Source organism: Haliotis cracherodii, unplaced genomic scaffold (assembly GCF_022045235.1).
Source record: "Haliotis cracherodii isolate W230 unplaced genomic scaffold, xgHalCrac1.p SCAF_1, whole genome shotgun sequence".
In the NCBI taxonomy this organism is placed as follows: domain Eukaryota; kingdom Metazoa; phylum Mollusca; class Gastropoda; order Lepetellida; family Haliotidae; genus Haliotis; species Haliotis cracherodii.
The window spans coordinates 14,446,017-14,464,526 of record NW_027266264.1 but is presented as its reverse complement, the minus strand read 5'-3'; the positions used below and the strand labels follow the sequence as shown (position 1 = coordinate 14,464,526).

General features: G+C 39.3%; 2 protein-coding genes across 4 annotated transcripts in view; one reads left to right on the top strand and one right to left on the bottom strand.

Annotated features, from left to right (window-relative positions):
* Nucleotides 1-72: 72 nt before the first annotated feature.
* Nucleotides 73-4,873, top strand: LOC139460231 (glutathione S-transferase A-like). Of its 2 annotated transcripts, XM_071241750.1 has the most exons (7): nucleotides 73-391; nucleotides 1,067-1,132; nucleotides 2,088-2,168; nucleotides 3,178-3,255; nucleotides 3,379-3,447; nucleotides 3,937-4,123; nucleotides 4,558-4,873. In XM_071241750.1, exons 1-7 carry the CDS (start codon nucleotides 131-133, stop codon nucleotides 4,575-4,577), a joined length of 762 nt encoding a protein of 253 aa, XP_071097851.1. In that variant the 5' UTR covers nucleotides 73-130; the 3' UTR covers nucleotides 4,578-4,873. The 2 variants fall into 2 exon arrangements, with proteins under 2 accessions (XP_071097851.1, XP_071097843.1); XM_071241742.1 differs by having other exon boundaries at nucleotides 3,937-4,873.
* Nucleotides 4,874-6,685: 1,812 nt separating this feature from the next.
* LOC139473420 (sodium/potassium-transporting ATPase subunit beta-1-interacting protein 3-like) overlaps nucleotides 6,686-18,510 on the bottom strand; it is a 29,509-nt gene continuing 17,684 nt past the window's right edge. Inside the window, exons 4-7 of one of the 2 annotated variants that reach the window (XM_071255992.1) lie at nucleotides 18,008-18,220; nucleotides 17,437-17,497; nucleotides 12,786-12,812; nucleotides 6,686-11,517 (exon numbers count right to left, since the gene is read on the bottom strand). In XM_071255992.1, coding sequence (XP_071112093.1) covers nucleotides 11,150-11,517; nucleotides 12,786-12,812; nucleotides 17,437-17,497; nucleotides 18,008-18,220 — 669 coding nt within the window. In that variant the 3' untranslated portion in view covers nucleotides 6,686-11,149. The remainder of the gene's footprint in view (nucleotides 11,518-12,785; nucleotides 12,813-17,436; nucleotides 17,498-18,007; nucleotides 18,221-18,510) is intronic. The other variant, XM_071255997.1, reaches the window with a different exon arrangement.

The following is an 18,510-nucleotide window of genomic DNA, read 5'->3' as shown; positions in this document are numbered from 1 at the left end:
ATACCCCAGTAAGGTATTTAGAGTTACCTCCCCTGTTCCACAATCAAGCCCGTCTCAATTTGCCTTTCGGTCAAAACTGTGAACATCTCATTCCGAGTATTTAGGCCACCTATACCAATGGTCAGTCAGCATGTTGGGTTATGTATGTCGACAAATCGGGCTCAGAGTTTCTTCTCAGCAACTTAAACGAGTTTGCAGCCGCAAGTGCTCGTCAGTGACCGGTGCGTCATCAGACATGCACCTGCACTGGGCGTCAGGTAGCGCTCCGTGTTGGAAGGTGATGCTCGTCCTGGAGGAGAAGGGAGTGAGAGATTATCCCAACAAGAGGCTGAGGTTTACGCTGGAGGACCTTAAGTCTGATGATGTTGTCAAACTGAACCCGCGAGGGCAGGTAAGATACAAGGCTTCATATATCATAGGCTGTGTTTTCAATCGTCACCGCTTTGGCGTGTCTCGTTGTGAAACACATTCAATCAAACGAGATCTTTCACTCCGACACGACAACGCACATGCAGAAACGCATCGTACCGAAATAAACGATATTTCATTAGATTCACTTTAGATACAACAAAAAACACATTACACTTTAGTCGTTGTTCTGATGATTGATAAGGTTTTTTCATGTTATGTTATTGATATATGTGTTATGCTTATATACAGAAACAAAAGCTGTTTTAGAAAAACGCTGGGTTGGTTTACATCTTAATATTGGGGAAAATCATCCGATTATTGTTCAGATTTGGAAAATAAAAATGAGTCTGTTAATGCAAAATGATGTCTTATTTACACTTTGTGTTGTTCAGAATAGTAACTTAATTTATATCAAAATGTATTCATTAATCAAATGTAGCACAAGGAATATTTATTCAAAATTTCAGAAAGTTACTTGATAACAGATACACATGATTTTTTTTGTCAAAACAAAATAAATACGATTGCATGAACACACATGAGAGAAAGAGCAAGGTAAACAAACATTCAGCAACATTTTATGCTACTAATTAAAAAAGAATACTTACTTGTACCAAGTGATACACTACTGGACTAATGTATTGTTTTCTCTCAGGTGCCGATCTTCCAAGATGGCAGCACTGTGTTAAAGGAATCCGGTGCCGTATGTCTATACCTGGAGGTAGCTCTGTCTTTGGGTGTACTCAGAACACGATAGGGGTGATAAATAGGACACGGGCAGCCCATTAGTGTAAGTGGCCGCAATTCGATGTGCAGAGTTGCGTCCCTTACTGATGCCAGGATCCTATGATCGCTGATTGTGTGGTCCAGACACGATTATTTATCAGGCCGCCGTCGTATAGCTGAAACATCGCTAAGAGCGGCGGGAAACAACAAACAAGCAACACCTATTTTAGATTTATCTCAAATAACAAGTAAATTACATTAGACTTGGGAACACTGTTAGCCCAGTGGGCTCTGCCACCATATTTCATATCGGATGTTTTACAATACGTGAAGATCTGACGAGGAAACCACCCATAGGAGGTCGCACCAGGCGAAGCATGAGCGAACTTTGACCCTCCAATTAAGGCTTCATGGGTTCTTGTGCCAATTGGAGGTCAGCTTTCAAAAACAGTTTCATTTCTTTACCACTTCCATTCGGATCGTACACCCTTTTGGGTGTAGATACCATGGTGCTAAGAAACGACAAGATGATGTGATATTGCGGCTTTAGTATTTTGCATTCCGTACTCCCGGATTATGTTCATTTTGGAGGTACAGAAATCAGACATCCATGTCTGAATGCTTCCTTCACTTTTAAAGGGAATTTATAAGCTTCGTCGATGCTCGGCTGAAAATAAAGTTCACCTGACGCGACATTAGGATGTCCTCTGATCTTACTTTGAGAAGTATGGTGTAGGAGTAACGGACTGATTATAATGAGATTGCATGTGCTTTAGCTATCCATATTCACTGGTTGTGGGTTCGAACACGATTGATATTCTTATGTGAGCACCATGCTCCCTTTCAAGGATATGCCTCTACGACCTCCCCTTCACAAAATAGCAACGTAGCGTAATATGACACGCCCTTACGTAAGAATGATGAAGTGCATGATTCTCTTTTGTTCCAAGCACAAGTTTCAGAAGCAGGGCACCACCCTCCTCCCTGATGATTACTCACTCCGGGGCGCGGTGCTGCAGAGGATGTTTGAGGTGGGTGTGGAGAACCTAGGATGCAGGGGGTGGTGAATGTTTTTCCCTGCACATACATAAGTCACTGGCTCATGTCTGGATATTTCCATATATTATTTATTTAGTTATGCCTCCCTCTGAAACCAATGAATATTTTTTCATGAAGCTATACATGTGTAATGGCCACATGCTCAGATAATGCCTTTTTATATTTTTCAAGTTTTCATTTCTTTAATTTCTTGTGTTTTCCATGGAAACATTTTGGACTAAATCTCTAACAACTAGCGTTTCTTTCCAGCCAAAACTCTACAGCTAATGAATATTTCTGCATGAAGCCATTATCATTCGAGGTTATAATTTGCTGGTTCAGGTTTTCGGATTTGCAAATACGTTTAAAGTAACAATTTGAACTAATGTATCAAAAAAGGAAGGGGAGACACATTGTTTTGAGCGAAACACATTCCAGTTTAATATGTGAGGAACTGAGTAGTTGTGTAATAGGACGGGGGTCTGTCTGAGGGGTGGCGTTGAGGCTGTGTGGCAGTGGAGGTGAGACTTGGGGTGTTCAGGTAAGGTTGTGTTGAGGTGGAGATGTTGTGTGGGTTTGAAGGAAGGAGGGTGGGGTAGCGGTTGTATGGAGTGGTGGTTAGACTGTTTGTGAGGGTTGCTATTCGGGATATTTTCAAGTATCAATTCATTATTCTAATATTTATGAGGAAGTAGGGGGTTGAGGGAGTGGAAGTGAGAATGTGTGTGGGTGGTGTGGAGGTGAGGGTCGGGTGTGTGAAGGCGAGGCTTGGGGGTGGGGGTGTTGGGATGGAGATGTTGTATGGGTGTGAAGGTGAGGGTGGGGTGTGTGAAGGTGATGCTGTGTAGGGGTGGGGGTGACATGTTGAGCGGGGGTTAGACTGTGTGGGGGTGGAGGTGAAACTGTGGGTGGGGTAAGGGACAAACATCAACAATATTCTCATGTCATGTCATTTACAACGGTCATTAAATGTAATGTTAACCTCTTCTGACAACCTTCCAGACAGACAACATTGGCCTCATCATCATGAAGAAGGTCGCTCATGTGCGGTTCCTCTTCCCCAAGGACAAGATTGACGAGGTAAGTAATTCCGCATCAGAAATTACACAAACACTGATAATAAACTACTCTGTATTATGCTATAACATGTCCCCTGGTCAAACAAGCAAGCGGAAACATTGTAATAACTGCTTCTATTTCCAGGACAGAATGATACCCAAATACAAGGCTGCTCGGAGAGAACTGCTTCTGTGGGAAGGCTATTTGTCAGGCGTAAGTAACGACACGCGCAATTTTAAGTCGTCAATGTAATATAAGCATCACCTGTCTTACAATAACGGCGTGGGTGACTCATAGCCCCAGGTGTCACAGCTTGCTGTGCAGAGCAACTCTGGCTGATGTAATAAAGAAGTTGTTCATCCATATATCTTATCCTTACTTAGCACCCCAACTTCTAAATGCCTCTCAAAGAAGTTGTTGCTTGTTAAAGGCGACTGAATTGGAACTGGTGGCTAGGGTCGATGGCGTGAATCGTCCATGTTTCATTCAATGTTTTGCCTAGTCCAGATTCGATCAATTCAGATACAGTATACCGATATATGACTCTTGGTCTTTTGCAGGCAGCAGTGAAAAGCTGGAATTTTGCTTATTGCGCCATTAAACACCTTCCATACATTTACTCACATGATCATAAGAATGTTAAGCAAACGGTGACATATGACTTGGTCTTATGTTACACAATGCATTTGGATTTTGTTTCAGAAAAGTGATTTTCTCGTGGGAAATAACTTTACCATGGCGGACGTCTTTCTGTTTCCATATGTGGCTTTTTTTGTACGATATGGCCTTGACATTGAAAAATACCCCGCGATGCAGGCCTACTACAACAAGGTCAAGGACAGACCATCAGTGAAGACAACGTGGCCACCCCACTGGACTAATGGACAAGGTGACTCGTCCGTGTTAGGATCCATATGAAGAGATGGTCGAAAAGTATAGAGAATTGAGATGAACTGATACTACAAGCACAGGGGGTTATGAACGGCTTGGTGGTATCTGTTTTGAAATAGGCACCGTTTCAAAGGGAGATCCATCAAGGCTTGCACAAGTGATTATATTCTGTATTAAACCCACAGAGAATATAAGTGGGGTTACAGCCGGACAAGGTAGCTGATTGGCCATTTTTGCTCTTCGGATATTGATCAAATAATTGAATAAATTAGGAATATTTTTACAAATTATCATGACGGTTGTTTGTTCACTTGTATGAGAATTCGACTGTGTTCATTTCATCTTTTGCATGTTAGGACTGGTAACAATGCTGAATGAAGGGGTAGGACTCAAGTGTGCCGACCAGTCTTACCAATTTGATTTTCGTTCCAGATAAAATGGTAAAAACATAGAAAAACAATATTCATCTTGGATCACGGAATTGCTCATCATAACACTTTCTTTCGAAGTTCGAACACTTCCCCAGCTTGAAAAATTGACATTTCCAGCGACCAACTAGGGCCTTCATGCTCCCTTGTTCAGCAGGCCTGCTATTCCAACACTGACCACGCATACGGCTGACCTCATCTACGTCATGCTGTATCACCTAACATTATTATGAAGGGCGCCGACATTGATCCAATATGACGATTGGATAAAGAAGCGTGAGATACAGATGGTCGAGTCATAAAATATTATGTATATTTGTGTAAACGTGTGTATGTTTTGTTTTGATAATAAAAGGTCATTTTTGGAATGTTCTACGTCTTTACTCAAAGACAAACATCTTTTGTTTTTTTAAGAGTGGGAGAAGGTTCTTACAGACAGAAGGGGCGGTCGGGTAGTCTAGTGGTTAAAGCGTTCGCTCGTCACGCCGAAGACCCGGGTTCTAATCCCGACATGGGTACAATGTGTGAAGCCCATTTCTGGTGTCCCCCGCCGTGATATTGCTGGAATATTCCTAAAAGCGGCGTAAAACCAAACTCACTCACTCACTCTTACAGACAGACAGCTGGCTTCTTCGTAAGAGTTAAATACAGTTGAGAGTTAATAAATAGTTCGGGACTGTACTGGAACATGTGTTTGAAGATTATAGTGGAATCAGGCACACGTACCTAGAACATATTCCGGATTAAAGGTTTCTGCGAGAAGAATTTGGTTTTGTCGGGATATATGACGTTCGATTTGCCAAGGGTTGGTCCATATTCACTCAATACCAATTATTGATACCTCATTGGAGAGGTACTTATATATGGCTTCCAGTGGTATATCACACTTGAAGATCAGTGGATCACTATTGAGATGACAACCCAAAACGTAATGATAGCCCCAAGTGATATACGGCAAAACGGGGCGAAAACGCAATATAGGGTACCATACTTTGATAGGCTGTAACAAGAAGTTCGTCCCAACTTTTTTCTTGTTAACATTCAAAATCATGTTTAATATGTTTATGGGCTTTAAAAAAATTTAGTGGGGTTTGGATGTGGGGGGGTGCTCGTGGGTCATACCTAGCCCAAGGCCTATAAGGGTCAGAAAACGTCCACTCGGTTCGCCGCGATACATGCGGGACCGTTTAGACTGGTGTCAGGCTCTGCATTGGCCTTATCGAAGCCCAGACCTGAATCCATTCGAGCACCTATGGGATCAGTTTGGGCGTAGGGTTAGAGCCGGGGATCCTCCAGTACAGAATCACCAAGAATTGACCCAGGAATTGCACCCGGAATGGCAACACATCCCTCAGTTGAGGACTAGGCGTCTGATTTTGAGCATGACGTCTTGCAGATATGATCATTATACCGGGTGGTAACAGCTGATATTGACTTACACTGTTGATCATTTAACTGTGCCATGGATACAACGTTACAAAGACACATACGTGTTCATGTGTCCATCTCATTCCTGACGGTTACCATACTTATCTGCCTCTATTTGTCCCCAATCACAGACCTTGTAGTTGCTGGTGAATAAAGTTGCTTTTTCTCTGCAAATGCTCACTTTCAGTATTATTCGTAAAATTAACTTCTTATTTGTCATTAAGACATTTGGTTGTTTTTCTTTGGCTTTCCAGCTTCTCCTTACCCATCTCTCTTCTGATAATTATAAATTCTTGGTGGTGCAATACTTTTGACAAGGTGTATACTTCTTTGATAACGGTGTTGTTTGTTTGTTCTTTAACGCCACACTCAGCAATATTCAAGCTATATGACCGCGGTCTGTAAATAATCCAGTGATAGATATCATGAGCCTCGAGCCTCGAGCCACGAAATTGGGATACGATGACATGCATCAACCAAGTGAACGAGCCTGACCACCCTGATAGTCACCTCTTACAATAAGCATTGTCGCCTTTTACTGTGTTAAGTAAGTAATCGACGCTGATATAGACAAACCACTGTTGCATTTTAAGCAACTTTTTCCGCAATCCCTTTTCTTTGAGACAATAAAACATGATTTAACATTTTTGCCTCCTTTTGGCAAACATGGTAATTCAAGATAACATTAAAGGAAAAACACTGACTTCAAGACAATGATAGTTTTATTTGTGAACAATGCTCAAAATACAGCAGCATACCCAAGCTCACAATGCATACATGTAAAATGATTCACCACTGGATAGATGACACTTTTGGTCAGGTGCAAGTCCATACAAGGTGTTGACAAACACCTTCACCACAGCCTATCTATACCAGAGTTCAAGACTTCTTATCTCCACCCAACCCTCCCTCTGCAACATATGATTGAGCAGTTTCGCAACTCTTTGTAACCCAAAATAGTTGCGTGGAAAAGGTCTTGCCATCAATACGATCTGATACTACCCATCCTAACTCTGCCTTCAGAAAGATTATAAGAAAACTTCATGAGAAGCCACAACAAAAAAAACATGGCCATGTTCACAAGTGAGTGGCACAATGAATGTTTACAGCCACAAAGCTAACATTAACTTTTGTTAGAAAAACATCCACTGATATTTACTTGCATCAGTGTTGCTCAGCCAATCTTCAATCCTAGTACAGGTCAACAGTACAGCAAGAATAATGAATCCACCCAAGTTATATATAGAATACTCCAGCCATATGTTGAGTGGTGGACAAAACTTATATATGTGATAAACCTACATGGTTTGTGCAGTTGAGTCATGACCCTCTCGTATCAAGTGAATTTCTGTACAGTGACAAATAGGTCTCCCTCCTCATCAAGAATGTCCTGACCTGGACCGTCACGATATGGCTGAAATATTGCCGATGTGATGTTAATTATTAACTCACTCACCATGACCTGGAGGTAGTGTACAACAGCAGTGCAAACCTGGAGAGAGTTACACATGTGGCCCTCCTCTCCCTCTATCACAGATGTGCTGCAAGAGCTCCTGCACCAAACTGCAGTCAGTACACACAATCCTGTATCCACTGACGATTCTACCTTGGTGGACAAATACCTACCTCCCAATGAGGTAATACAATGGAATGGAAGGGTTAATCCCAATGAGGGAAATGTCTGAGTGTTTGACTGACCTTCTGACTGATGCAGGAGCCCACCTCAAATAATTAGCATGAAACTGACAATTACCTGTGAAATTCTAGTCAACACCTAGGTGAATGGTTGAGTAAGTTGGGTTTAACAATGCTATGAACAGTATATGAACTACAACTCTGCACAGCAAAATGCAGCACCTTCAGACACCAACAACCCTTAAGCCCAAGCTGAGCATTTCTAGATCAAGGCAAAGAAAGACTCCAGACACATTCCTAAATACAGCGGAAGAATGTTGTGATACCCAAAAAATGGCAGATTGAACTCCTAAAGGCTGAACTATGCATGGGCTGATGAGATGAACTGATGGCAAAACTACATGGTAATTTCACAAACACTAAAACATAGGCTGCGTCATTAAAAGTCAATAATCTGACTTGTCTATAAGATGGCAAGATTTAAAAACAACAAAAGGTCAATGTTGGCTGGACACTGTCCTCATCCAACACATGAACACTGAGTAATTGAATCTACAATATAACAGTCTATGATGAATCTGTTTGATAATATCACAATAATGTAAGTACAAATGAGCACAGTATATTACAATGAAGTTGACACAACATGGTTAAAAGGAACGTGATCCCAACTATTCCTACAAAAGACTTACGTAGATGCTAACAGTCAACAAAGGAAACAAACTGTGAAATGGCCAAAATGGTAAAACAAATTTTGGTGAAAAGAGAGACTGGTTATCTTGATTATGTGTATGTGTTCAATATTTAAAACATTTCCACTTCCAAAGTTTTTCATAAACAACATACCACACATATTCTATGAAATCCTGGATAGCTACATAAAACCATACACTAATGAAGCTAGTTTTGATAAACATAAACATCAGATATTCTATCATTGTACAGACTTTTCTTTTTACAAATCACAACCAAGAAAAGTCACCATAACTTACATGGCAAATAAAGAGTGTTAAAATTAACATAAAGGAATGATCATTATACCCATGGCTGAAAAAAACCCAGAATAGCCTTGACAAGCAGTAAAGGTAAGGTTGTGATGAAACTTTACATTAACCCCCAAAGCACAATATACAGCATGGTGTTAGGAGAAATAATTGTGAGTGATGTTATAAATAATCAACGACATACCTGCATGACGGTCATATTCAATAGTGTGAAAACATATTTACAATTATCAATATATAATTCAACATGTTGTGTGTAACAAGTGAGATTAACATTGTCCATTGCAGCAAGGACACTCTTTACAGTGTTGAAATGTCTGTTGAGTGCTTCTGAACAAACATGAAGCACAATGACATTTCAGCCCATTGGAAACCAGAATGTACACATACACCACTACCATCCTGATTGTGATGCTGACTCGTGCTGAAATTTCGGTGCTTCTTTTTCTCAAAAAACATTTTTTCACAAGAAACTATAATCTCTTAACTGTATGAGTGACTCAATTAAATTTTGGTGGTTCTTTTTCTCAAAAAACATTTTTTCACAAGAAACTATAATCTCTTAGCTGTATGAGTGACTAAATTAAATGAACTAGAGGTTACCAAGGTGGCAATAACCTATATACAAGCAAGAACATAGATAAAAAGCTATCAAAACAGTACTTATCAAATATTTGCTGAACATGTTCACAGACTGTATAGTTAGTCATCAAGAAATGCTTACCAAGCAGTGGAAGACAGTTTAGGTAGATAAATATATATACTTTAGATAATGTTCTAAAACTGTTTCTACAACAATCTTGCAGTCTGTTCAGCTGTTGAAGTTCATAAATATATTTTATTACGAAAATGCTTCATGTTCAAAATATATCTAACAGAAACAAACAACTGTCATATTATTGCAACGAAATAATTGTGTTACCCTAATTTGCCCTAGTCAATAAAATCAACAAATCTCAAACCAAATACAATACAAGTTCCTGGAATGCTTATTGAAACACTCTACAGACATGAAACAGGAAACTAATTCCTTTCCACGCTTGTTTTCAACACAAATGGTTGACAAGAGCAAAGTACTTTGAATAAAAAATAAAAGCTTTTACAGATCAAATGATCCCCCTGTTACTTTAAACTAGTCTAATACAGTCTGTCAGAACATTGGAAGAAATTCTAAGCCTATAAAACGTCTCGAGAATCTTATCACACTTCAGCTGTAAATACCTATAAACATAGCCAGTTGTATTGCACTGCCTTAAGAAAGCCATCAGAACAGAGAGCTTGTCATGATCCTAACCTGAAATAACTGTACTTGCAGATGAGCTGTCCATGAAGCATAAGCCATAGTCCCATCTCGTAATGCTGCATTGGCAGCATACATGTATGTGCACTTTTCATCTAAAACTTACAGAAGATTACAACAGTCCAGCACTTACCAGAGGTTAGTCATCTTGTTTCAGCAAGGTTAATAAATTATTATAATGCAGGGGTGTGGGAATATCAACATGGTGAGGTTGTCCCTGGTCAAGTGAACAATAAAAATTAACTTGTCTAGAGACAAACTTGGACTTGTCCTGATTATTGACCAAAAATGGTTATCACACTTGTCTTTCACTGCCTTTGATTGAATCAGTTGATGTAGCTCCACGATTTCCCCCACCACTAATAAAGAAAATCATCCATTGCTAGGCCGTGATGAAACTCAAACCACATGTCTTGAGCAGCCAGTGTGGTCTGCCATGAGCAATTGGCTATGTGGTACTGTGATCAACCAATCAGAGAGCATATCACAAAGTGCCATCGCAACCAGAACAAGGAAGTAAACAATACACCACCATCAGTTAGATTGGTCATACTGGCGATGTTTACACGTTTCCAAGGTATATTTAGTATCTGTTATAATATTTTATCAAACTCGACTAAAGGTCTGACAAATTTTAAGGTTGTCCATAGACAAAGCTGATTTGGGCCATTTTGCGTAACATTGATTTTCCACACCCCTGTATATCCATTTACTGATTCTAAACTTCACTGTAACTTTTGTTGCAAACTGATCTTCAAAGATTTACCACCTACAACATAAGACCACAGCGGATGGTGAGGCGAGTTTACCACACCATGATTGATCCCCAAGGTCATGTTTTGTGACATAAACAACAACAGGAGGGAAAACACTGACATGTCCTATGACGAGGTTTGAGATCACTGTAAAAGGTTGCCATGGTAACCAGTCACTTGCCATCAACCATGAGGTACAGAATTCATGCAAATCTGGTCCATCCTCACCTGCATCATATCACATCACACACAAAGGAACAGCACTGTTTTCACATACATACATCTCAAGGACTAAATTATCACATCTCCAAAAACATAGCTCCAGAGGTCAAAGGTCAGTGACATGTGCAGCATTCGAGGACACTTCATCTCCCAACTGATCAAGGTGGGTTGTGGAAATGGTTTGACTCCTCTCTTCCACATTTAAGTTAAAACACTTTAAAGCACAAAATCCTGTATGATATGACATGTACGTTATGGGTAATTCCTGTGATGATTGTTTTCTCCATGAGCGGATGGTGTGATCTGAACCCATGGCAGTTCCTCCCTCCGTTCATAGTTATTGTTTATAGGGGTTGTCCCATTGCGATGGATGGATCTCTTGGACCGCGTGCTTGCCTTGCTGCGAACACTCTGCCTATCAGAAGCGTAGTACAGGTTGGCAGCGGTCGTGTCCGCAAGGCTGTTGTCCCTCATCGTGGTGTCGTAACTAGGGGGCATCTCCAGCGTGGTAAACTCGGACATGTTTACGTGGTCAAATGTCTGATTGTCTCTGTAAGCGTTGTGTGCTGGGGAGCGGTATCGCATCTTGACAAACTCCAGTTCATCATTGGCTGGACTGGCTGCAATACGATTGTCACACAGATTAAACATGAGGTTCATGTTCCACACACAAGATAATTACACGCAGGTGACTACATCTGAAGCAAGCTCTTTCTAGCAAGGACAAACATAAACACTCAGTATTAATCTGTAAGTATGATATGATCATGAAGGGTAAGAGATCTTGCGGCTGATCGTGCTGATGTCTGAAATTACCATGAATTATTTGTGGAATCTGCTGTCAACAAAATAACATTTCTGTGCAGAAAAACAAAGAATGGATCTCATAAACTTCTCATGCTAAAAGGCTTCAAATTTAGATGTAAAAATTAAAATAAAATTAAATTATAAATTTCACTTGCTTGAAGCAATGTATTTGTGAATTCAGTTGAGCATACAAAATGTACATCAAAGGCTATATCCAAATCATAACCTACTGATTATCACAATAAATAAATAAATATTTATTTAATAGTTATCATGGTTATAAATATGGTCTGCATTCACATAACTATTTATTCATGCCTTTTTGTCAAAACTATATCTGATAATGATGATAAAAAGATTTCACTCATGTCATCTAGTTGTCTACAATTGTTAGAAATAGCATTCACAACAATGCCTCTTGTAAAATATTGTTTAATGCAAACAGTATGATCATATTTGCATGTCTACTGTAAAAATGCCTACGTAAAACAGCTATGACGCTACTACGCAGTAACACAACTAGCGCATAATATGCTCAGAAATATGATAAAACTCAAAATTTCTTCTCACTTCCTGACCAAATTAGTGTTTCTTCAAAATTATTCTTGATAAGTATTTGCAAGATCAACAATTGTAGTTATCTCTGCACATGGCCTAACATGCACCTAAACGACGTGTAAGAGATACAAAAGCCAACTTAATATCTGCAATAAGGTCAACAAAATGCACTTGTGGCATGGCATACAGTAAAGAATTGGGTGACAGAGTAAAAAAATCATAATCGTCCATGCAAAAAGTCCGAAAGCCTCAGCAGAGAAAACACATTGTGCAATACCAGTGACATTTTCAGACAGTTACACTTTCATCCTGTTTACAAATATGTACATACCATGACAAAGATCACTACAATGCGAACACATAAGTAGACAAGCAAACACCCTCGGACAAACAATGGCCAACTGAAATGATGGGGGTTAGTGGGATTAGAATGAGAGTACTGCTGGCGAATGGGTGACTAGGAGGTGAGGGTTACAAACGATAACAAAATATGGAGTGCTGCCCGTGACGGGGGTAAGGTTACCTTCTGTGTAACGGATGTACTGATCATCTGAAAACATTAACACTTTACATTATGTCTTAGCGCTCTCTCAATGCTCCAGTCCAATGTCATGTCTACCATCTTTGATCTGAGCCCAATGTTACACTATCATCTTTGATCTTGAGTCTAATGGAACAAGCAAGATCTTAGTTTCAGTGTTATAATTAACTCTATGATCTATATATACTATGTTTGACACATAATCAATTTGATTTAAGTCTAATAGTTATATACTGTATGTCCAATTAATATTCATAAAATCAAATCATGTACATAGTTACTAGTAATACTGGTTAAACCCCCATAATAATAATAAATATTCATGCAAAACTATCAACAACTAACGCCTTCCGCGATAAGTTCTTCAATCAAACATCTGCCATGACAGCTTTACAGTTGTTTCTTGTTTAGCAGTTCTGTAGAAATTAGTTGGGGAAAACAAAAGTCGCATTGAATTATCAAAAACTTCTGGAAACCAATTTTTATCTATTATATCCAGAGAAGTTCCAATCTCCATTAAATAATAAAACACCAAAGACCCTAATGGAAGATTAAAAGAGTAATCGTTACGTCAATGCATGTATCTTCTATCAGGACCTTCAAATATCCTAGAAAGACAAAAACAGCATATTCTACCTTGAGCCTGTTAAAGAGAGATATAAACAGCAAATGACAAGAAAGGAACTGACATGTCAAAGGTAAAAGGGAAACACAGCTTAGTGTATGAACTGAAAGCAAAGGCAGCCATTTACATTCACTAATTATTAAAATAATAGGTCAACATGACCTACAAGGTCAGGTCAACGTGACCTAAATATTGCCATTCAGGGATATGGGTAATGTGAGCTTGCCGTCTTGAAATATGAAGCTGCAATCATTCATTATAAGGGGAGGATGGTAAATATGAAATGTGGAAAATACGAAAACAGAGCCGAAAAGAAAATGAAAGCCACAGAACCAAAAAGAAAATCCAAGAACGGAATATCACGTGGTAAACATGGATATTATCTAGGAAATAAGGTTCTAAAATTTGGGCAACCAGGGAGAGTTAGTCATCAAGGCAACTCAAGATGCTAACAGGTCAATTTGAAAATGAAACCTTTAAATTTTAGTTGTATCTGTAAAAAGAGGCTGCAGTTGCATATAGGAGGCCCTGATGGCAGCTAGATCAGAGGGATTTGTGTCATACCCGTGGATAAAATCAACTGCAAAGAGAAAGATGGACAGATATTGTCAACAAAATGATTGGAACTAAAATGACAGCAGTGACAGTGAGATAGGGTGGAGACTCAACCTGACGGTAAACAACCGTCTGTGCTAGGAATCAACAACATTTAGTGCTGGGCACTGCAAGAGCTTGAAACAGGTTCAGGAAGAGATGGAACCTGGTGATGTTTCTCTATTAACAGTAATTATAACCGGTGCAAATGTACACGAGTCCAAGTGTGTCTAATGATAAAGGTATTTAGGGGCTAGAATAATTTATGATTTTTAATAATGGGGTCGTAAATTCTCATCACTATTTGGACTAGCATCTGTTTTTGATTGGCCTGCATGAAATTTGGAACAGCGGTTGTTTTGTCATTATAAGACAATAATTTTTCCACCAGAAAAAACCCAATCAGATTGTACTTGTGACAATCTTAAGATTTTTGGTAGGGGCGACAAACATATATCAGTGTTTTGTCCAGATGAGACCTAAGGTAAGGCATCAATTATATCTAACTATTACATTTAATATGTTTCACTCATTGCAGCTCTAGTTGTTTAGCTTGGCACAGTATTAACCCACCGGTACAGGTTATACACTACACACCCTTAGAGTGTGTAGGGTTATTTCCCTTACATTAGACTGATCAGGCTTCAAAGGATGTTTCATAAACAAGAGATTCCAACATATGGAAATCACAGTCAGAGTCACATTCACAAATATCAGAAAAGAAAAACTTTATCAAAAAAAATTAAATAAAGATCTTATTCAAGAATGGAGAAAAGAGTATTAAAAAGGAAATGTCCTGACATCTGGATTTCATTATTCACAGTTTATGCTACAAAACATTGTTCTCATTAATCTGTCTACTGATTCATACCATTACACGGAACAGTCATTGCTATTTCTCATGACCATCATGCTTCCATGATCTAATGCATAAACTGTCCACAATTTCCTCTTTGTTGGTTCAATTCTTGTCCTTGTCAGATGCTAGCTCCTCCTTGTGAACGATTTTGATATTGGCTTGTCAGTACTCAGAGCTACAGGCTGTTTCCTGATAGAATCCAGATTTGAAACATACCACACCAACATCCCTGCCATAATGTACATCAATCACAATCCCACAATTACTGCAACACGATTCGCTTCCAAAAACACTTGCCTTCAAAGATGTCTACTTAATATTTTCGATCATGCAACTTTCTATGAACTTATCAGGTTTGAATCGAGAGGGTGTGGATTTTTGGCCGCCCTCTTCACCTCAGAAATGGCAGATTAAAAATCTTTCCTGGTTCGGTTTCCAAATCGAAAAGTAAATATATTGCTGCATGATCATTATATAAGTACTCATGTTGAATTGACATATGCACTTCATTGAAGCATATAAAGAGCAATGCAGATTTGGATCGGGATCTATCAGGTAAAAAGTGAGACTGCTTGTAGCTCTGTGTATCGACAAGTCAATATCAAAATCGTTTAGGGAGCAGCAGCGAGATACGGTTACCGCAGCTAGTCAGAACCCTGATGATCCAATCCGAAGCAAGGCCAATCAACACATCAGAATACTTACAGTGTATTGGATGTTACCAACATAAACAACCTACACAGTAGGGTCCCTTGGCAGTAAGCAATAAGAATGATGTTTCTCATATGTTGTTTAATGCATATTCCAGCTACAACACCGCAGCATGTAAATAATCAGGTCACGATCAGATAAACCAGTGATTGATGCATCCAATATTGTTAGGATGCATCATGCCATAACATGCAATCAGCCACACCAAACAGTCTGAGCATCCAGTTAAGTTCAGTCGCCTCATACAATAAAACAGGTTGCTGGGGACCTCTTACTACATGTACCAGGAATGCCCAATGGGCCATCAGGATGATGTGAGAAGCTATGGACATATGAGAAAACAGCCAGTGAAAGTCCTGTGGGCAGCTCCTCCTGCTCTACAACAGTGTTGCAAAAGAAATCAGTTTCCTCTGTCAAAAGTTTACCATTTCAAACAGAAGGCTAGAAGACAGCTGTCACCAAATTCTGTCTACTCAACATGATGATTTTAATAAAAGAAAAAAAACCTATTTAAATGGATTTCTATTGGTGAGATCTATTGAAGTGATTACTATATGACCTGAAGTGAGCAAAGCTTGAGAGAATGGACTCTTCCAAACCAGCATAACATTTATACTGTAAATTCCATCTTAACAAGGATGGACACCCAGGGTTTACAGCCATGGCAGATTAAATTTTAATGAAGTGAAGGTGAAAAACTGTTGTGAAAGCAGTGCTGGTTTAGATAGCTTCCGCAGCTGGCTACAACAGGCACTTGTGTCTTCAGTATATAACTTTCATCAAAATTTGAAAAGCGTAACAGCCCTATAAGGCATCTTACAGCAATGGAAATGCAACAAAAATGCCTGTTTTGCAGGTAACAATTGGAGTTGATTTCACTAAATATTCTGGGTTACAAAATAGTTTACCATGATTCATATTGACGATCCATAGTTTAGTTAAGCTTACACTTTGTGGATTGGTAATAATGAACAAAGGTCTTGGCTGACTGGTACTATTTTAGCTAATCATGTCATAGATAACGAGAGATAATACCATATTCGCAGTATCAAACGTCCTGCTCAAATTAGCGTCCTTTGACCAAATTCTAGACCAATCTGTAAATAACCTTTATAAGCACACCCTACTAAGACCAAAAATTTATATGCCAGTCCATATTTTCTTGTGCATATTACAGAAAACAAAAGCATTGTATGTTGTAACTGATATCAAAAACATTTTCGTTCCATCGACGTTGAACTTAATTTGCTCCCTTCCGCTGATATCGAGGGGGCATATTACGGCGAATATGGTAAATCAGGTTTAACTTCTACCAAGTTTGGACATCAGAGCAGGGTATGACACCAGCTAAGGGATTACAGCTTCGGATTACAGCTTCGGATGACAGGGTACTAGGGGATTGAATACAAAATGGAAAAAATGAATAAAATGAAGATCTGAGTTCAAATACAATTTCAAAATAAGCAAATTTATGAAAACCACCAACAATATTAAGTTAGTTCCCCTCCCAATGCAGACCAAGACCGTCAACTCCAATGTTTACCACTAGCAGCACTGTAGCAGACAGTAGGGAGAGGGAGCACCTCACCAATGAAATCAATTTTTGGCAAAATAAACGAACCTGAAACTGACTAGCTTGAAGGCGGCTGCTCGACCAGCGAGCAACCATTCAAATCATGCTTCGGACTGATTTGGAGCAGGGTTCTGATTGGACCATTCAATACTGTCCGTGTATGAGACGTATGTCGGGAGACACCAGCTGTCACGCACCTGCACTGGTTGGTACTTGGCCACGGCGCTCACTTTTGGGCGGTTATAAGTACGAGATTTGGCAATGTACTTACAAGACTCCTCTTCTTCTGTGTAGGCGTAGATTGTAACACACGACACCACAAAACCCAGGAGCTGCAAGCAACACAGCAACATGGGTTCTATTATATCACATTTCAAACTTCCTTTTGACTAGGTTGCAGGCATGGAGACATGGGAAAACTATCACTTTTCACTCGTATGTCAGTACTAAAACGGGTACTTGCAGGTTTTTGGTTAAAGTATCATAATCTGAGGACCCCCAACTATACCATTAGGCTCACGACAAGGACATGCTAATTTTATACACATAAACTGTATACTGTATTTAATGTGTCCACCCTCGAGAGTACTTACCTTAGGAAATGCCATCAAGTGCCATAGATTAATTATTTTAATGATATTGTTTGACTTAAAAGGAAGTAGAAATGAAGTTTCCCACTTCTATTCTTTATTCTTATTTTGGGACACATGCCTGTGGTTAAACATATTTTTTCTTCTTTTTGTCCCCAACACAATTTAGCCCTTGTTGCAAGAGGCATATTCTTTCAAGTTTCCCCAATACCATGTTTTACCCAAATATTGTTTGGCAACTGGAGGACTCACCGATAACAGACACTGCACAGCAGCATGGATTACTTCAACATAATAGTACTGCAGGATACAGCCGTCCACAAATTCCTCTGGGGGGATGGGGCGGCTGGCCTCGGGGGGCACTGAGCTCATCCATGAAGTGTTGGTCACGGTGCACCCAACTCCATGTTCCAACCACCAACTCTTATTTTTTGTTCCAATTGTTAAAATGTACAACTCTTTATCCTGAAACAAAATGCAGCAAATATTTTCATATATCCATATCTTAATTTATACTTTTGAGTTCTGTCTATGATAATATATGCCTGAAAGATAGTTTATTTTATGCCAAAACTTGAATGGGTATGATAGTTTCCAGTTTTTAACAAAATAAAATCAACAATAAATGTTTTGAAGCTGTTTCCAATAGTTCAATAGACACACTTGGTAAGCCACAACTACCAGTAATGATACAAATTCCAAAACGACAATTACTTTAAAACAATTGTGTCTTTTACGTCGTAACAGTTGCAAGT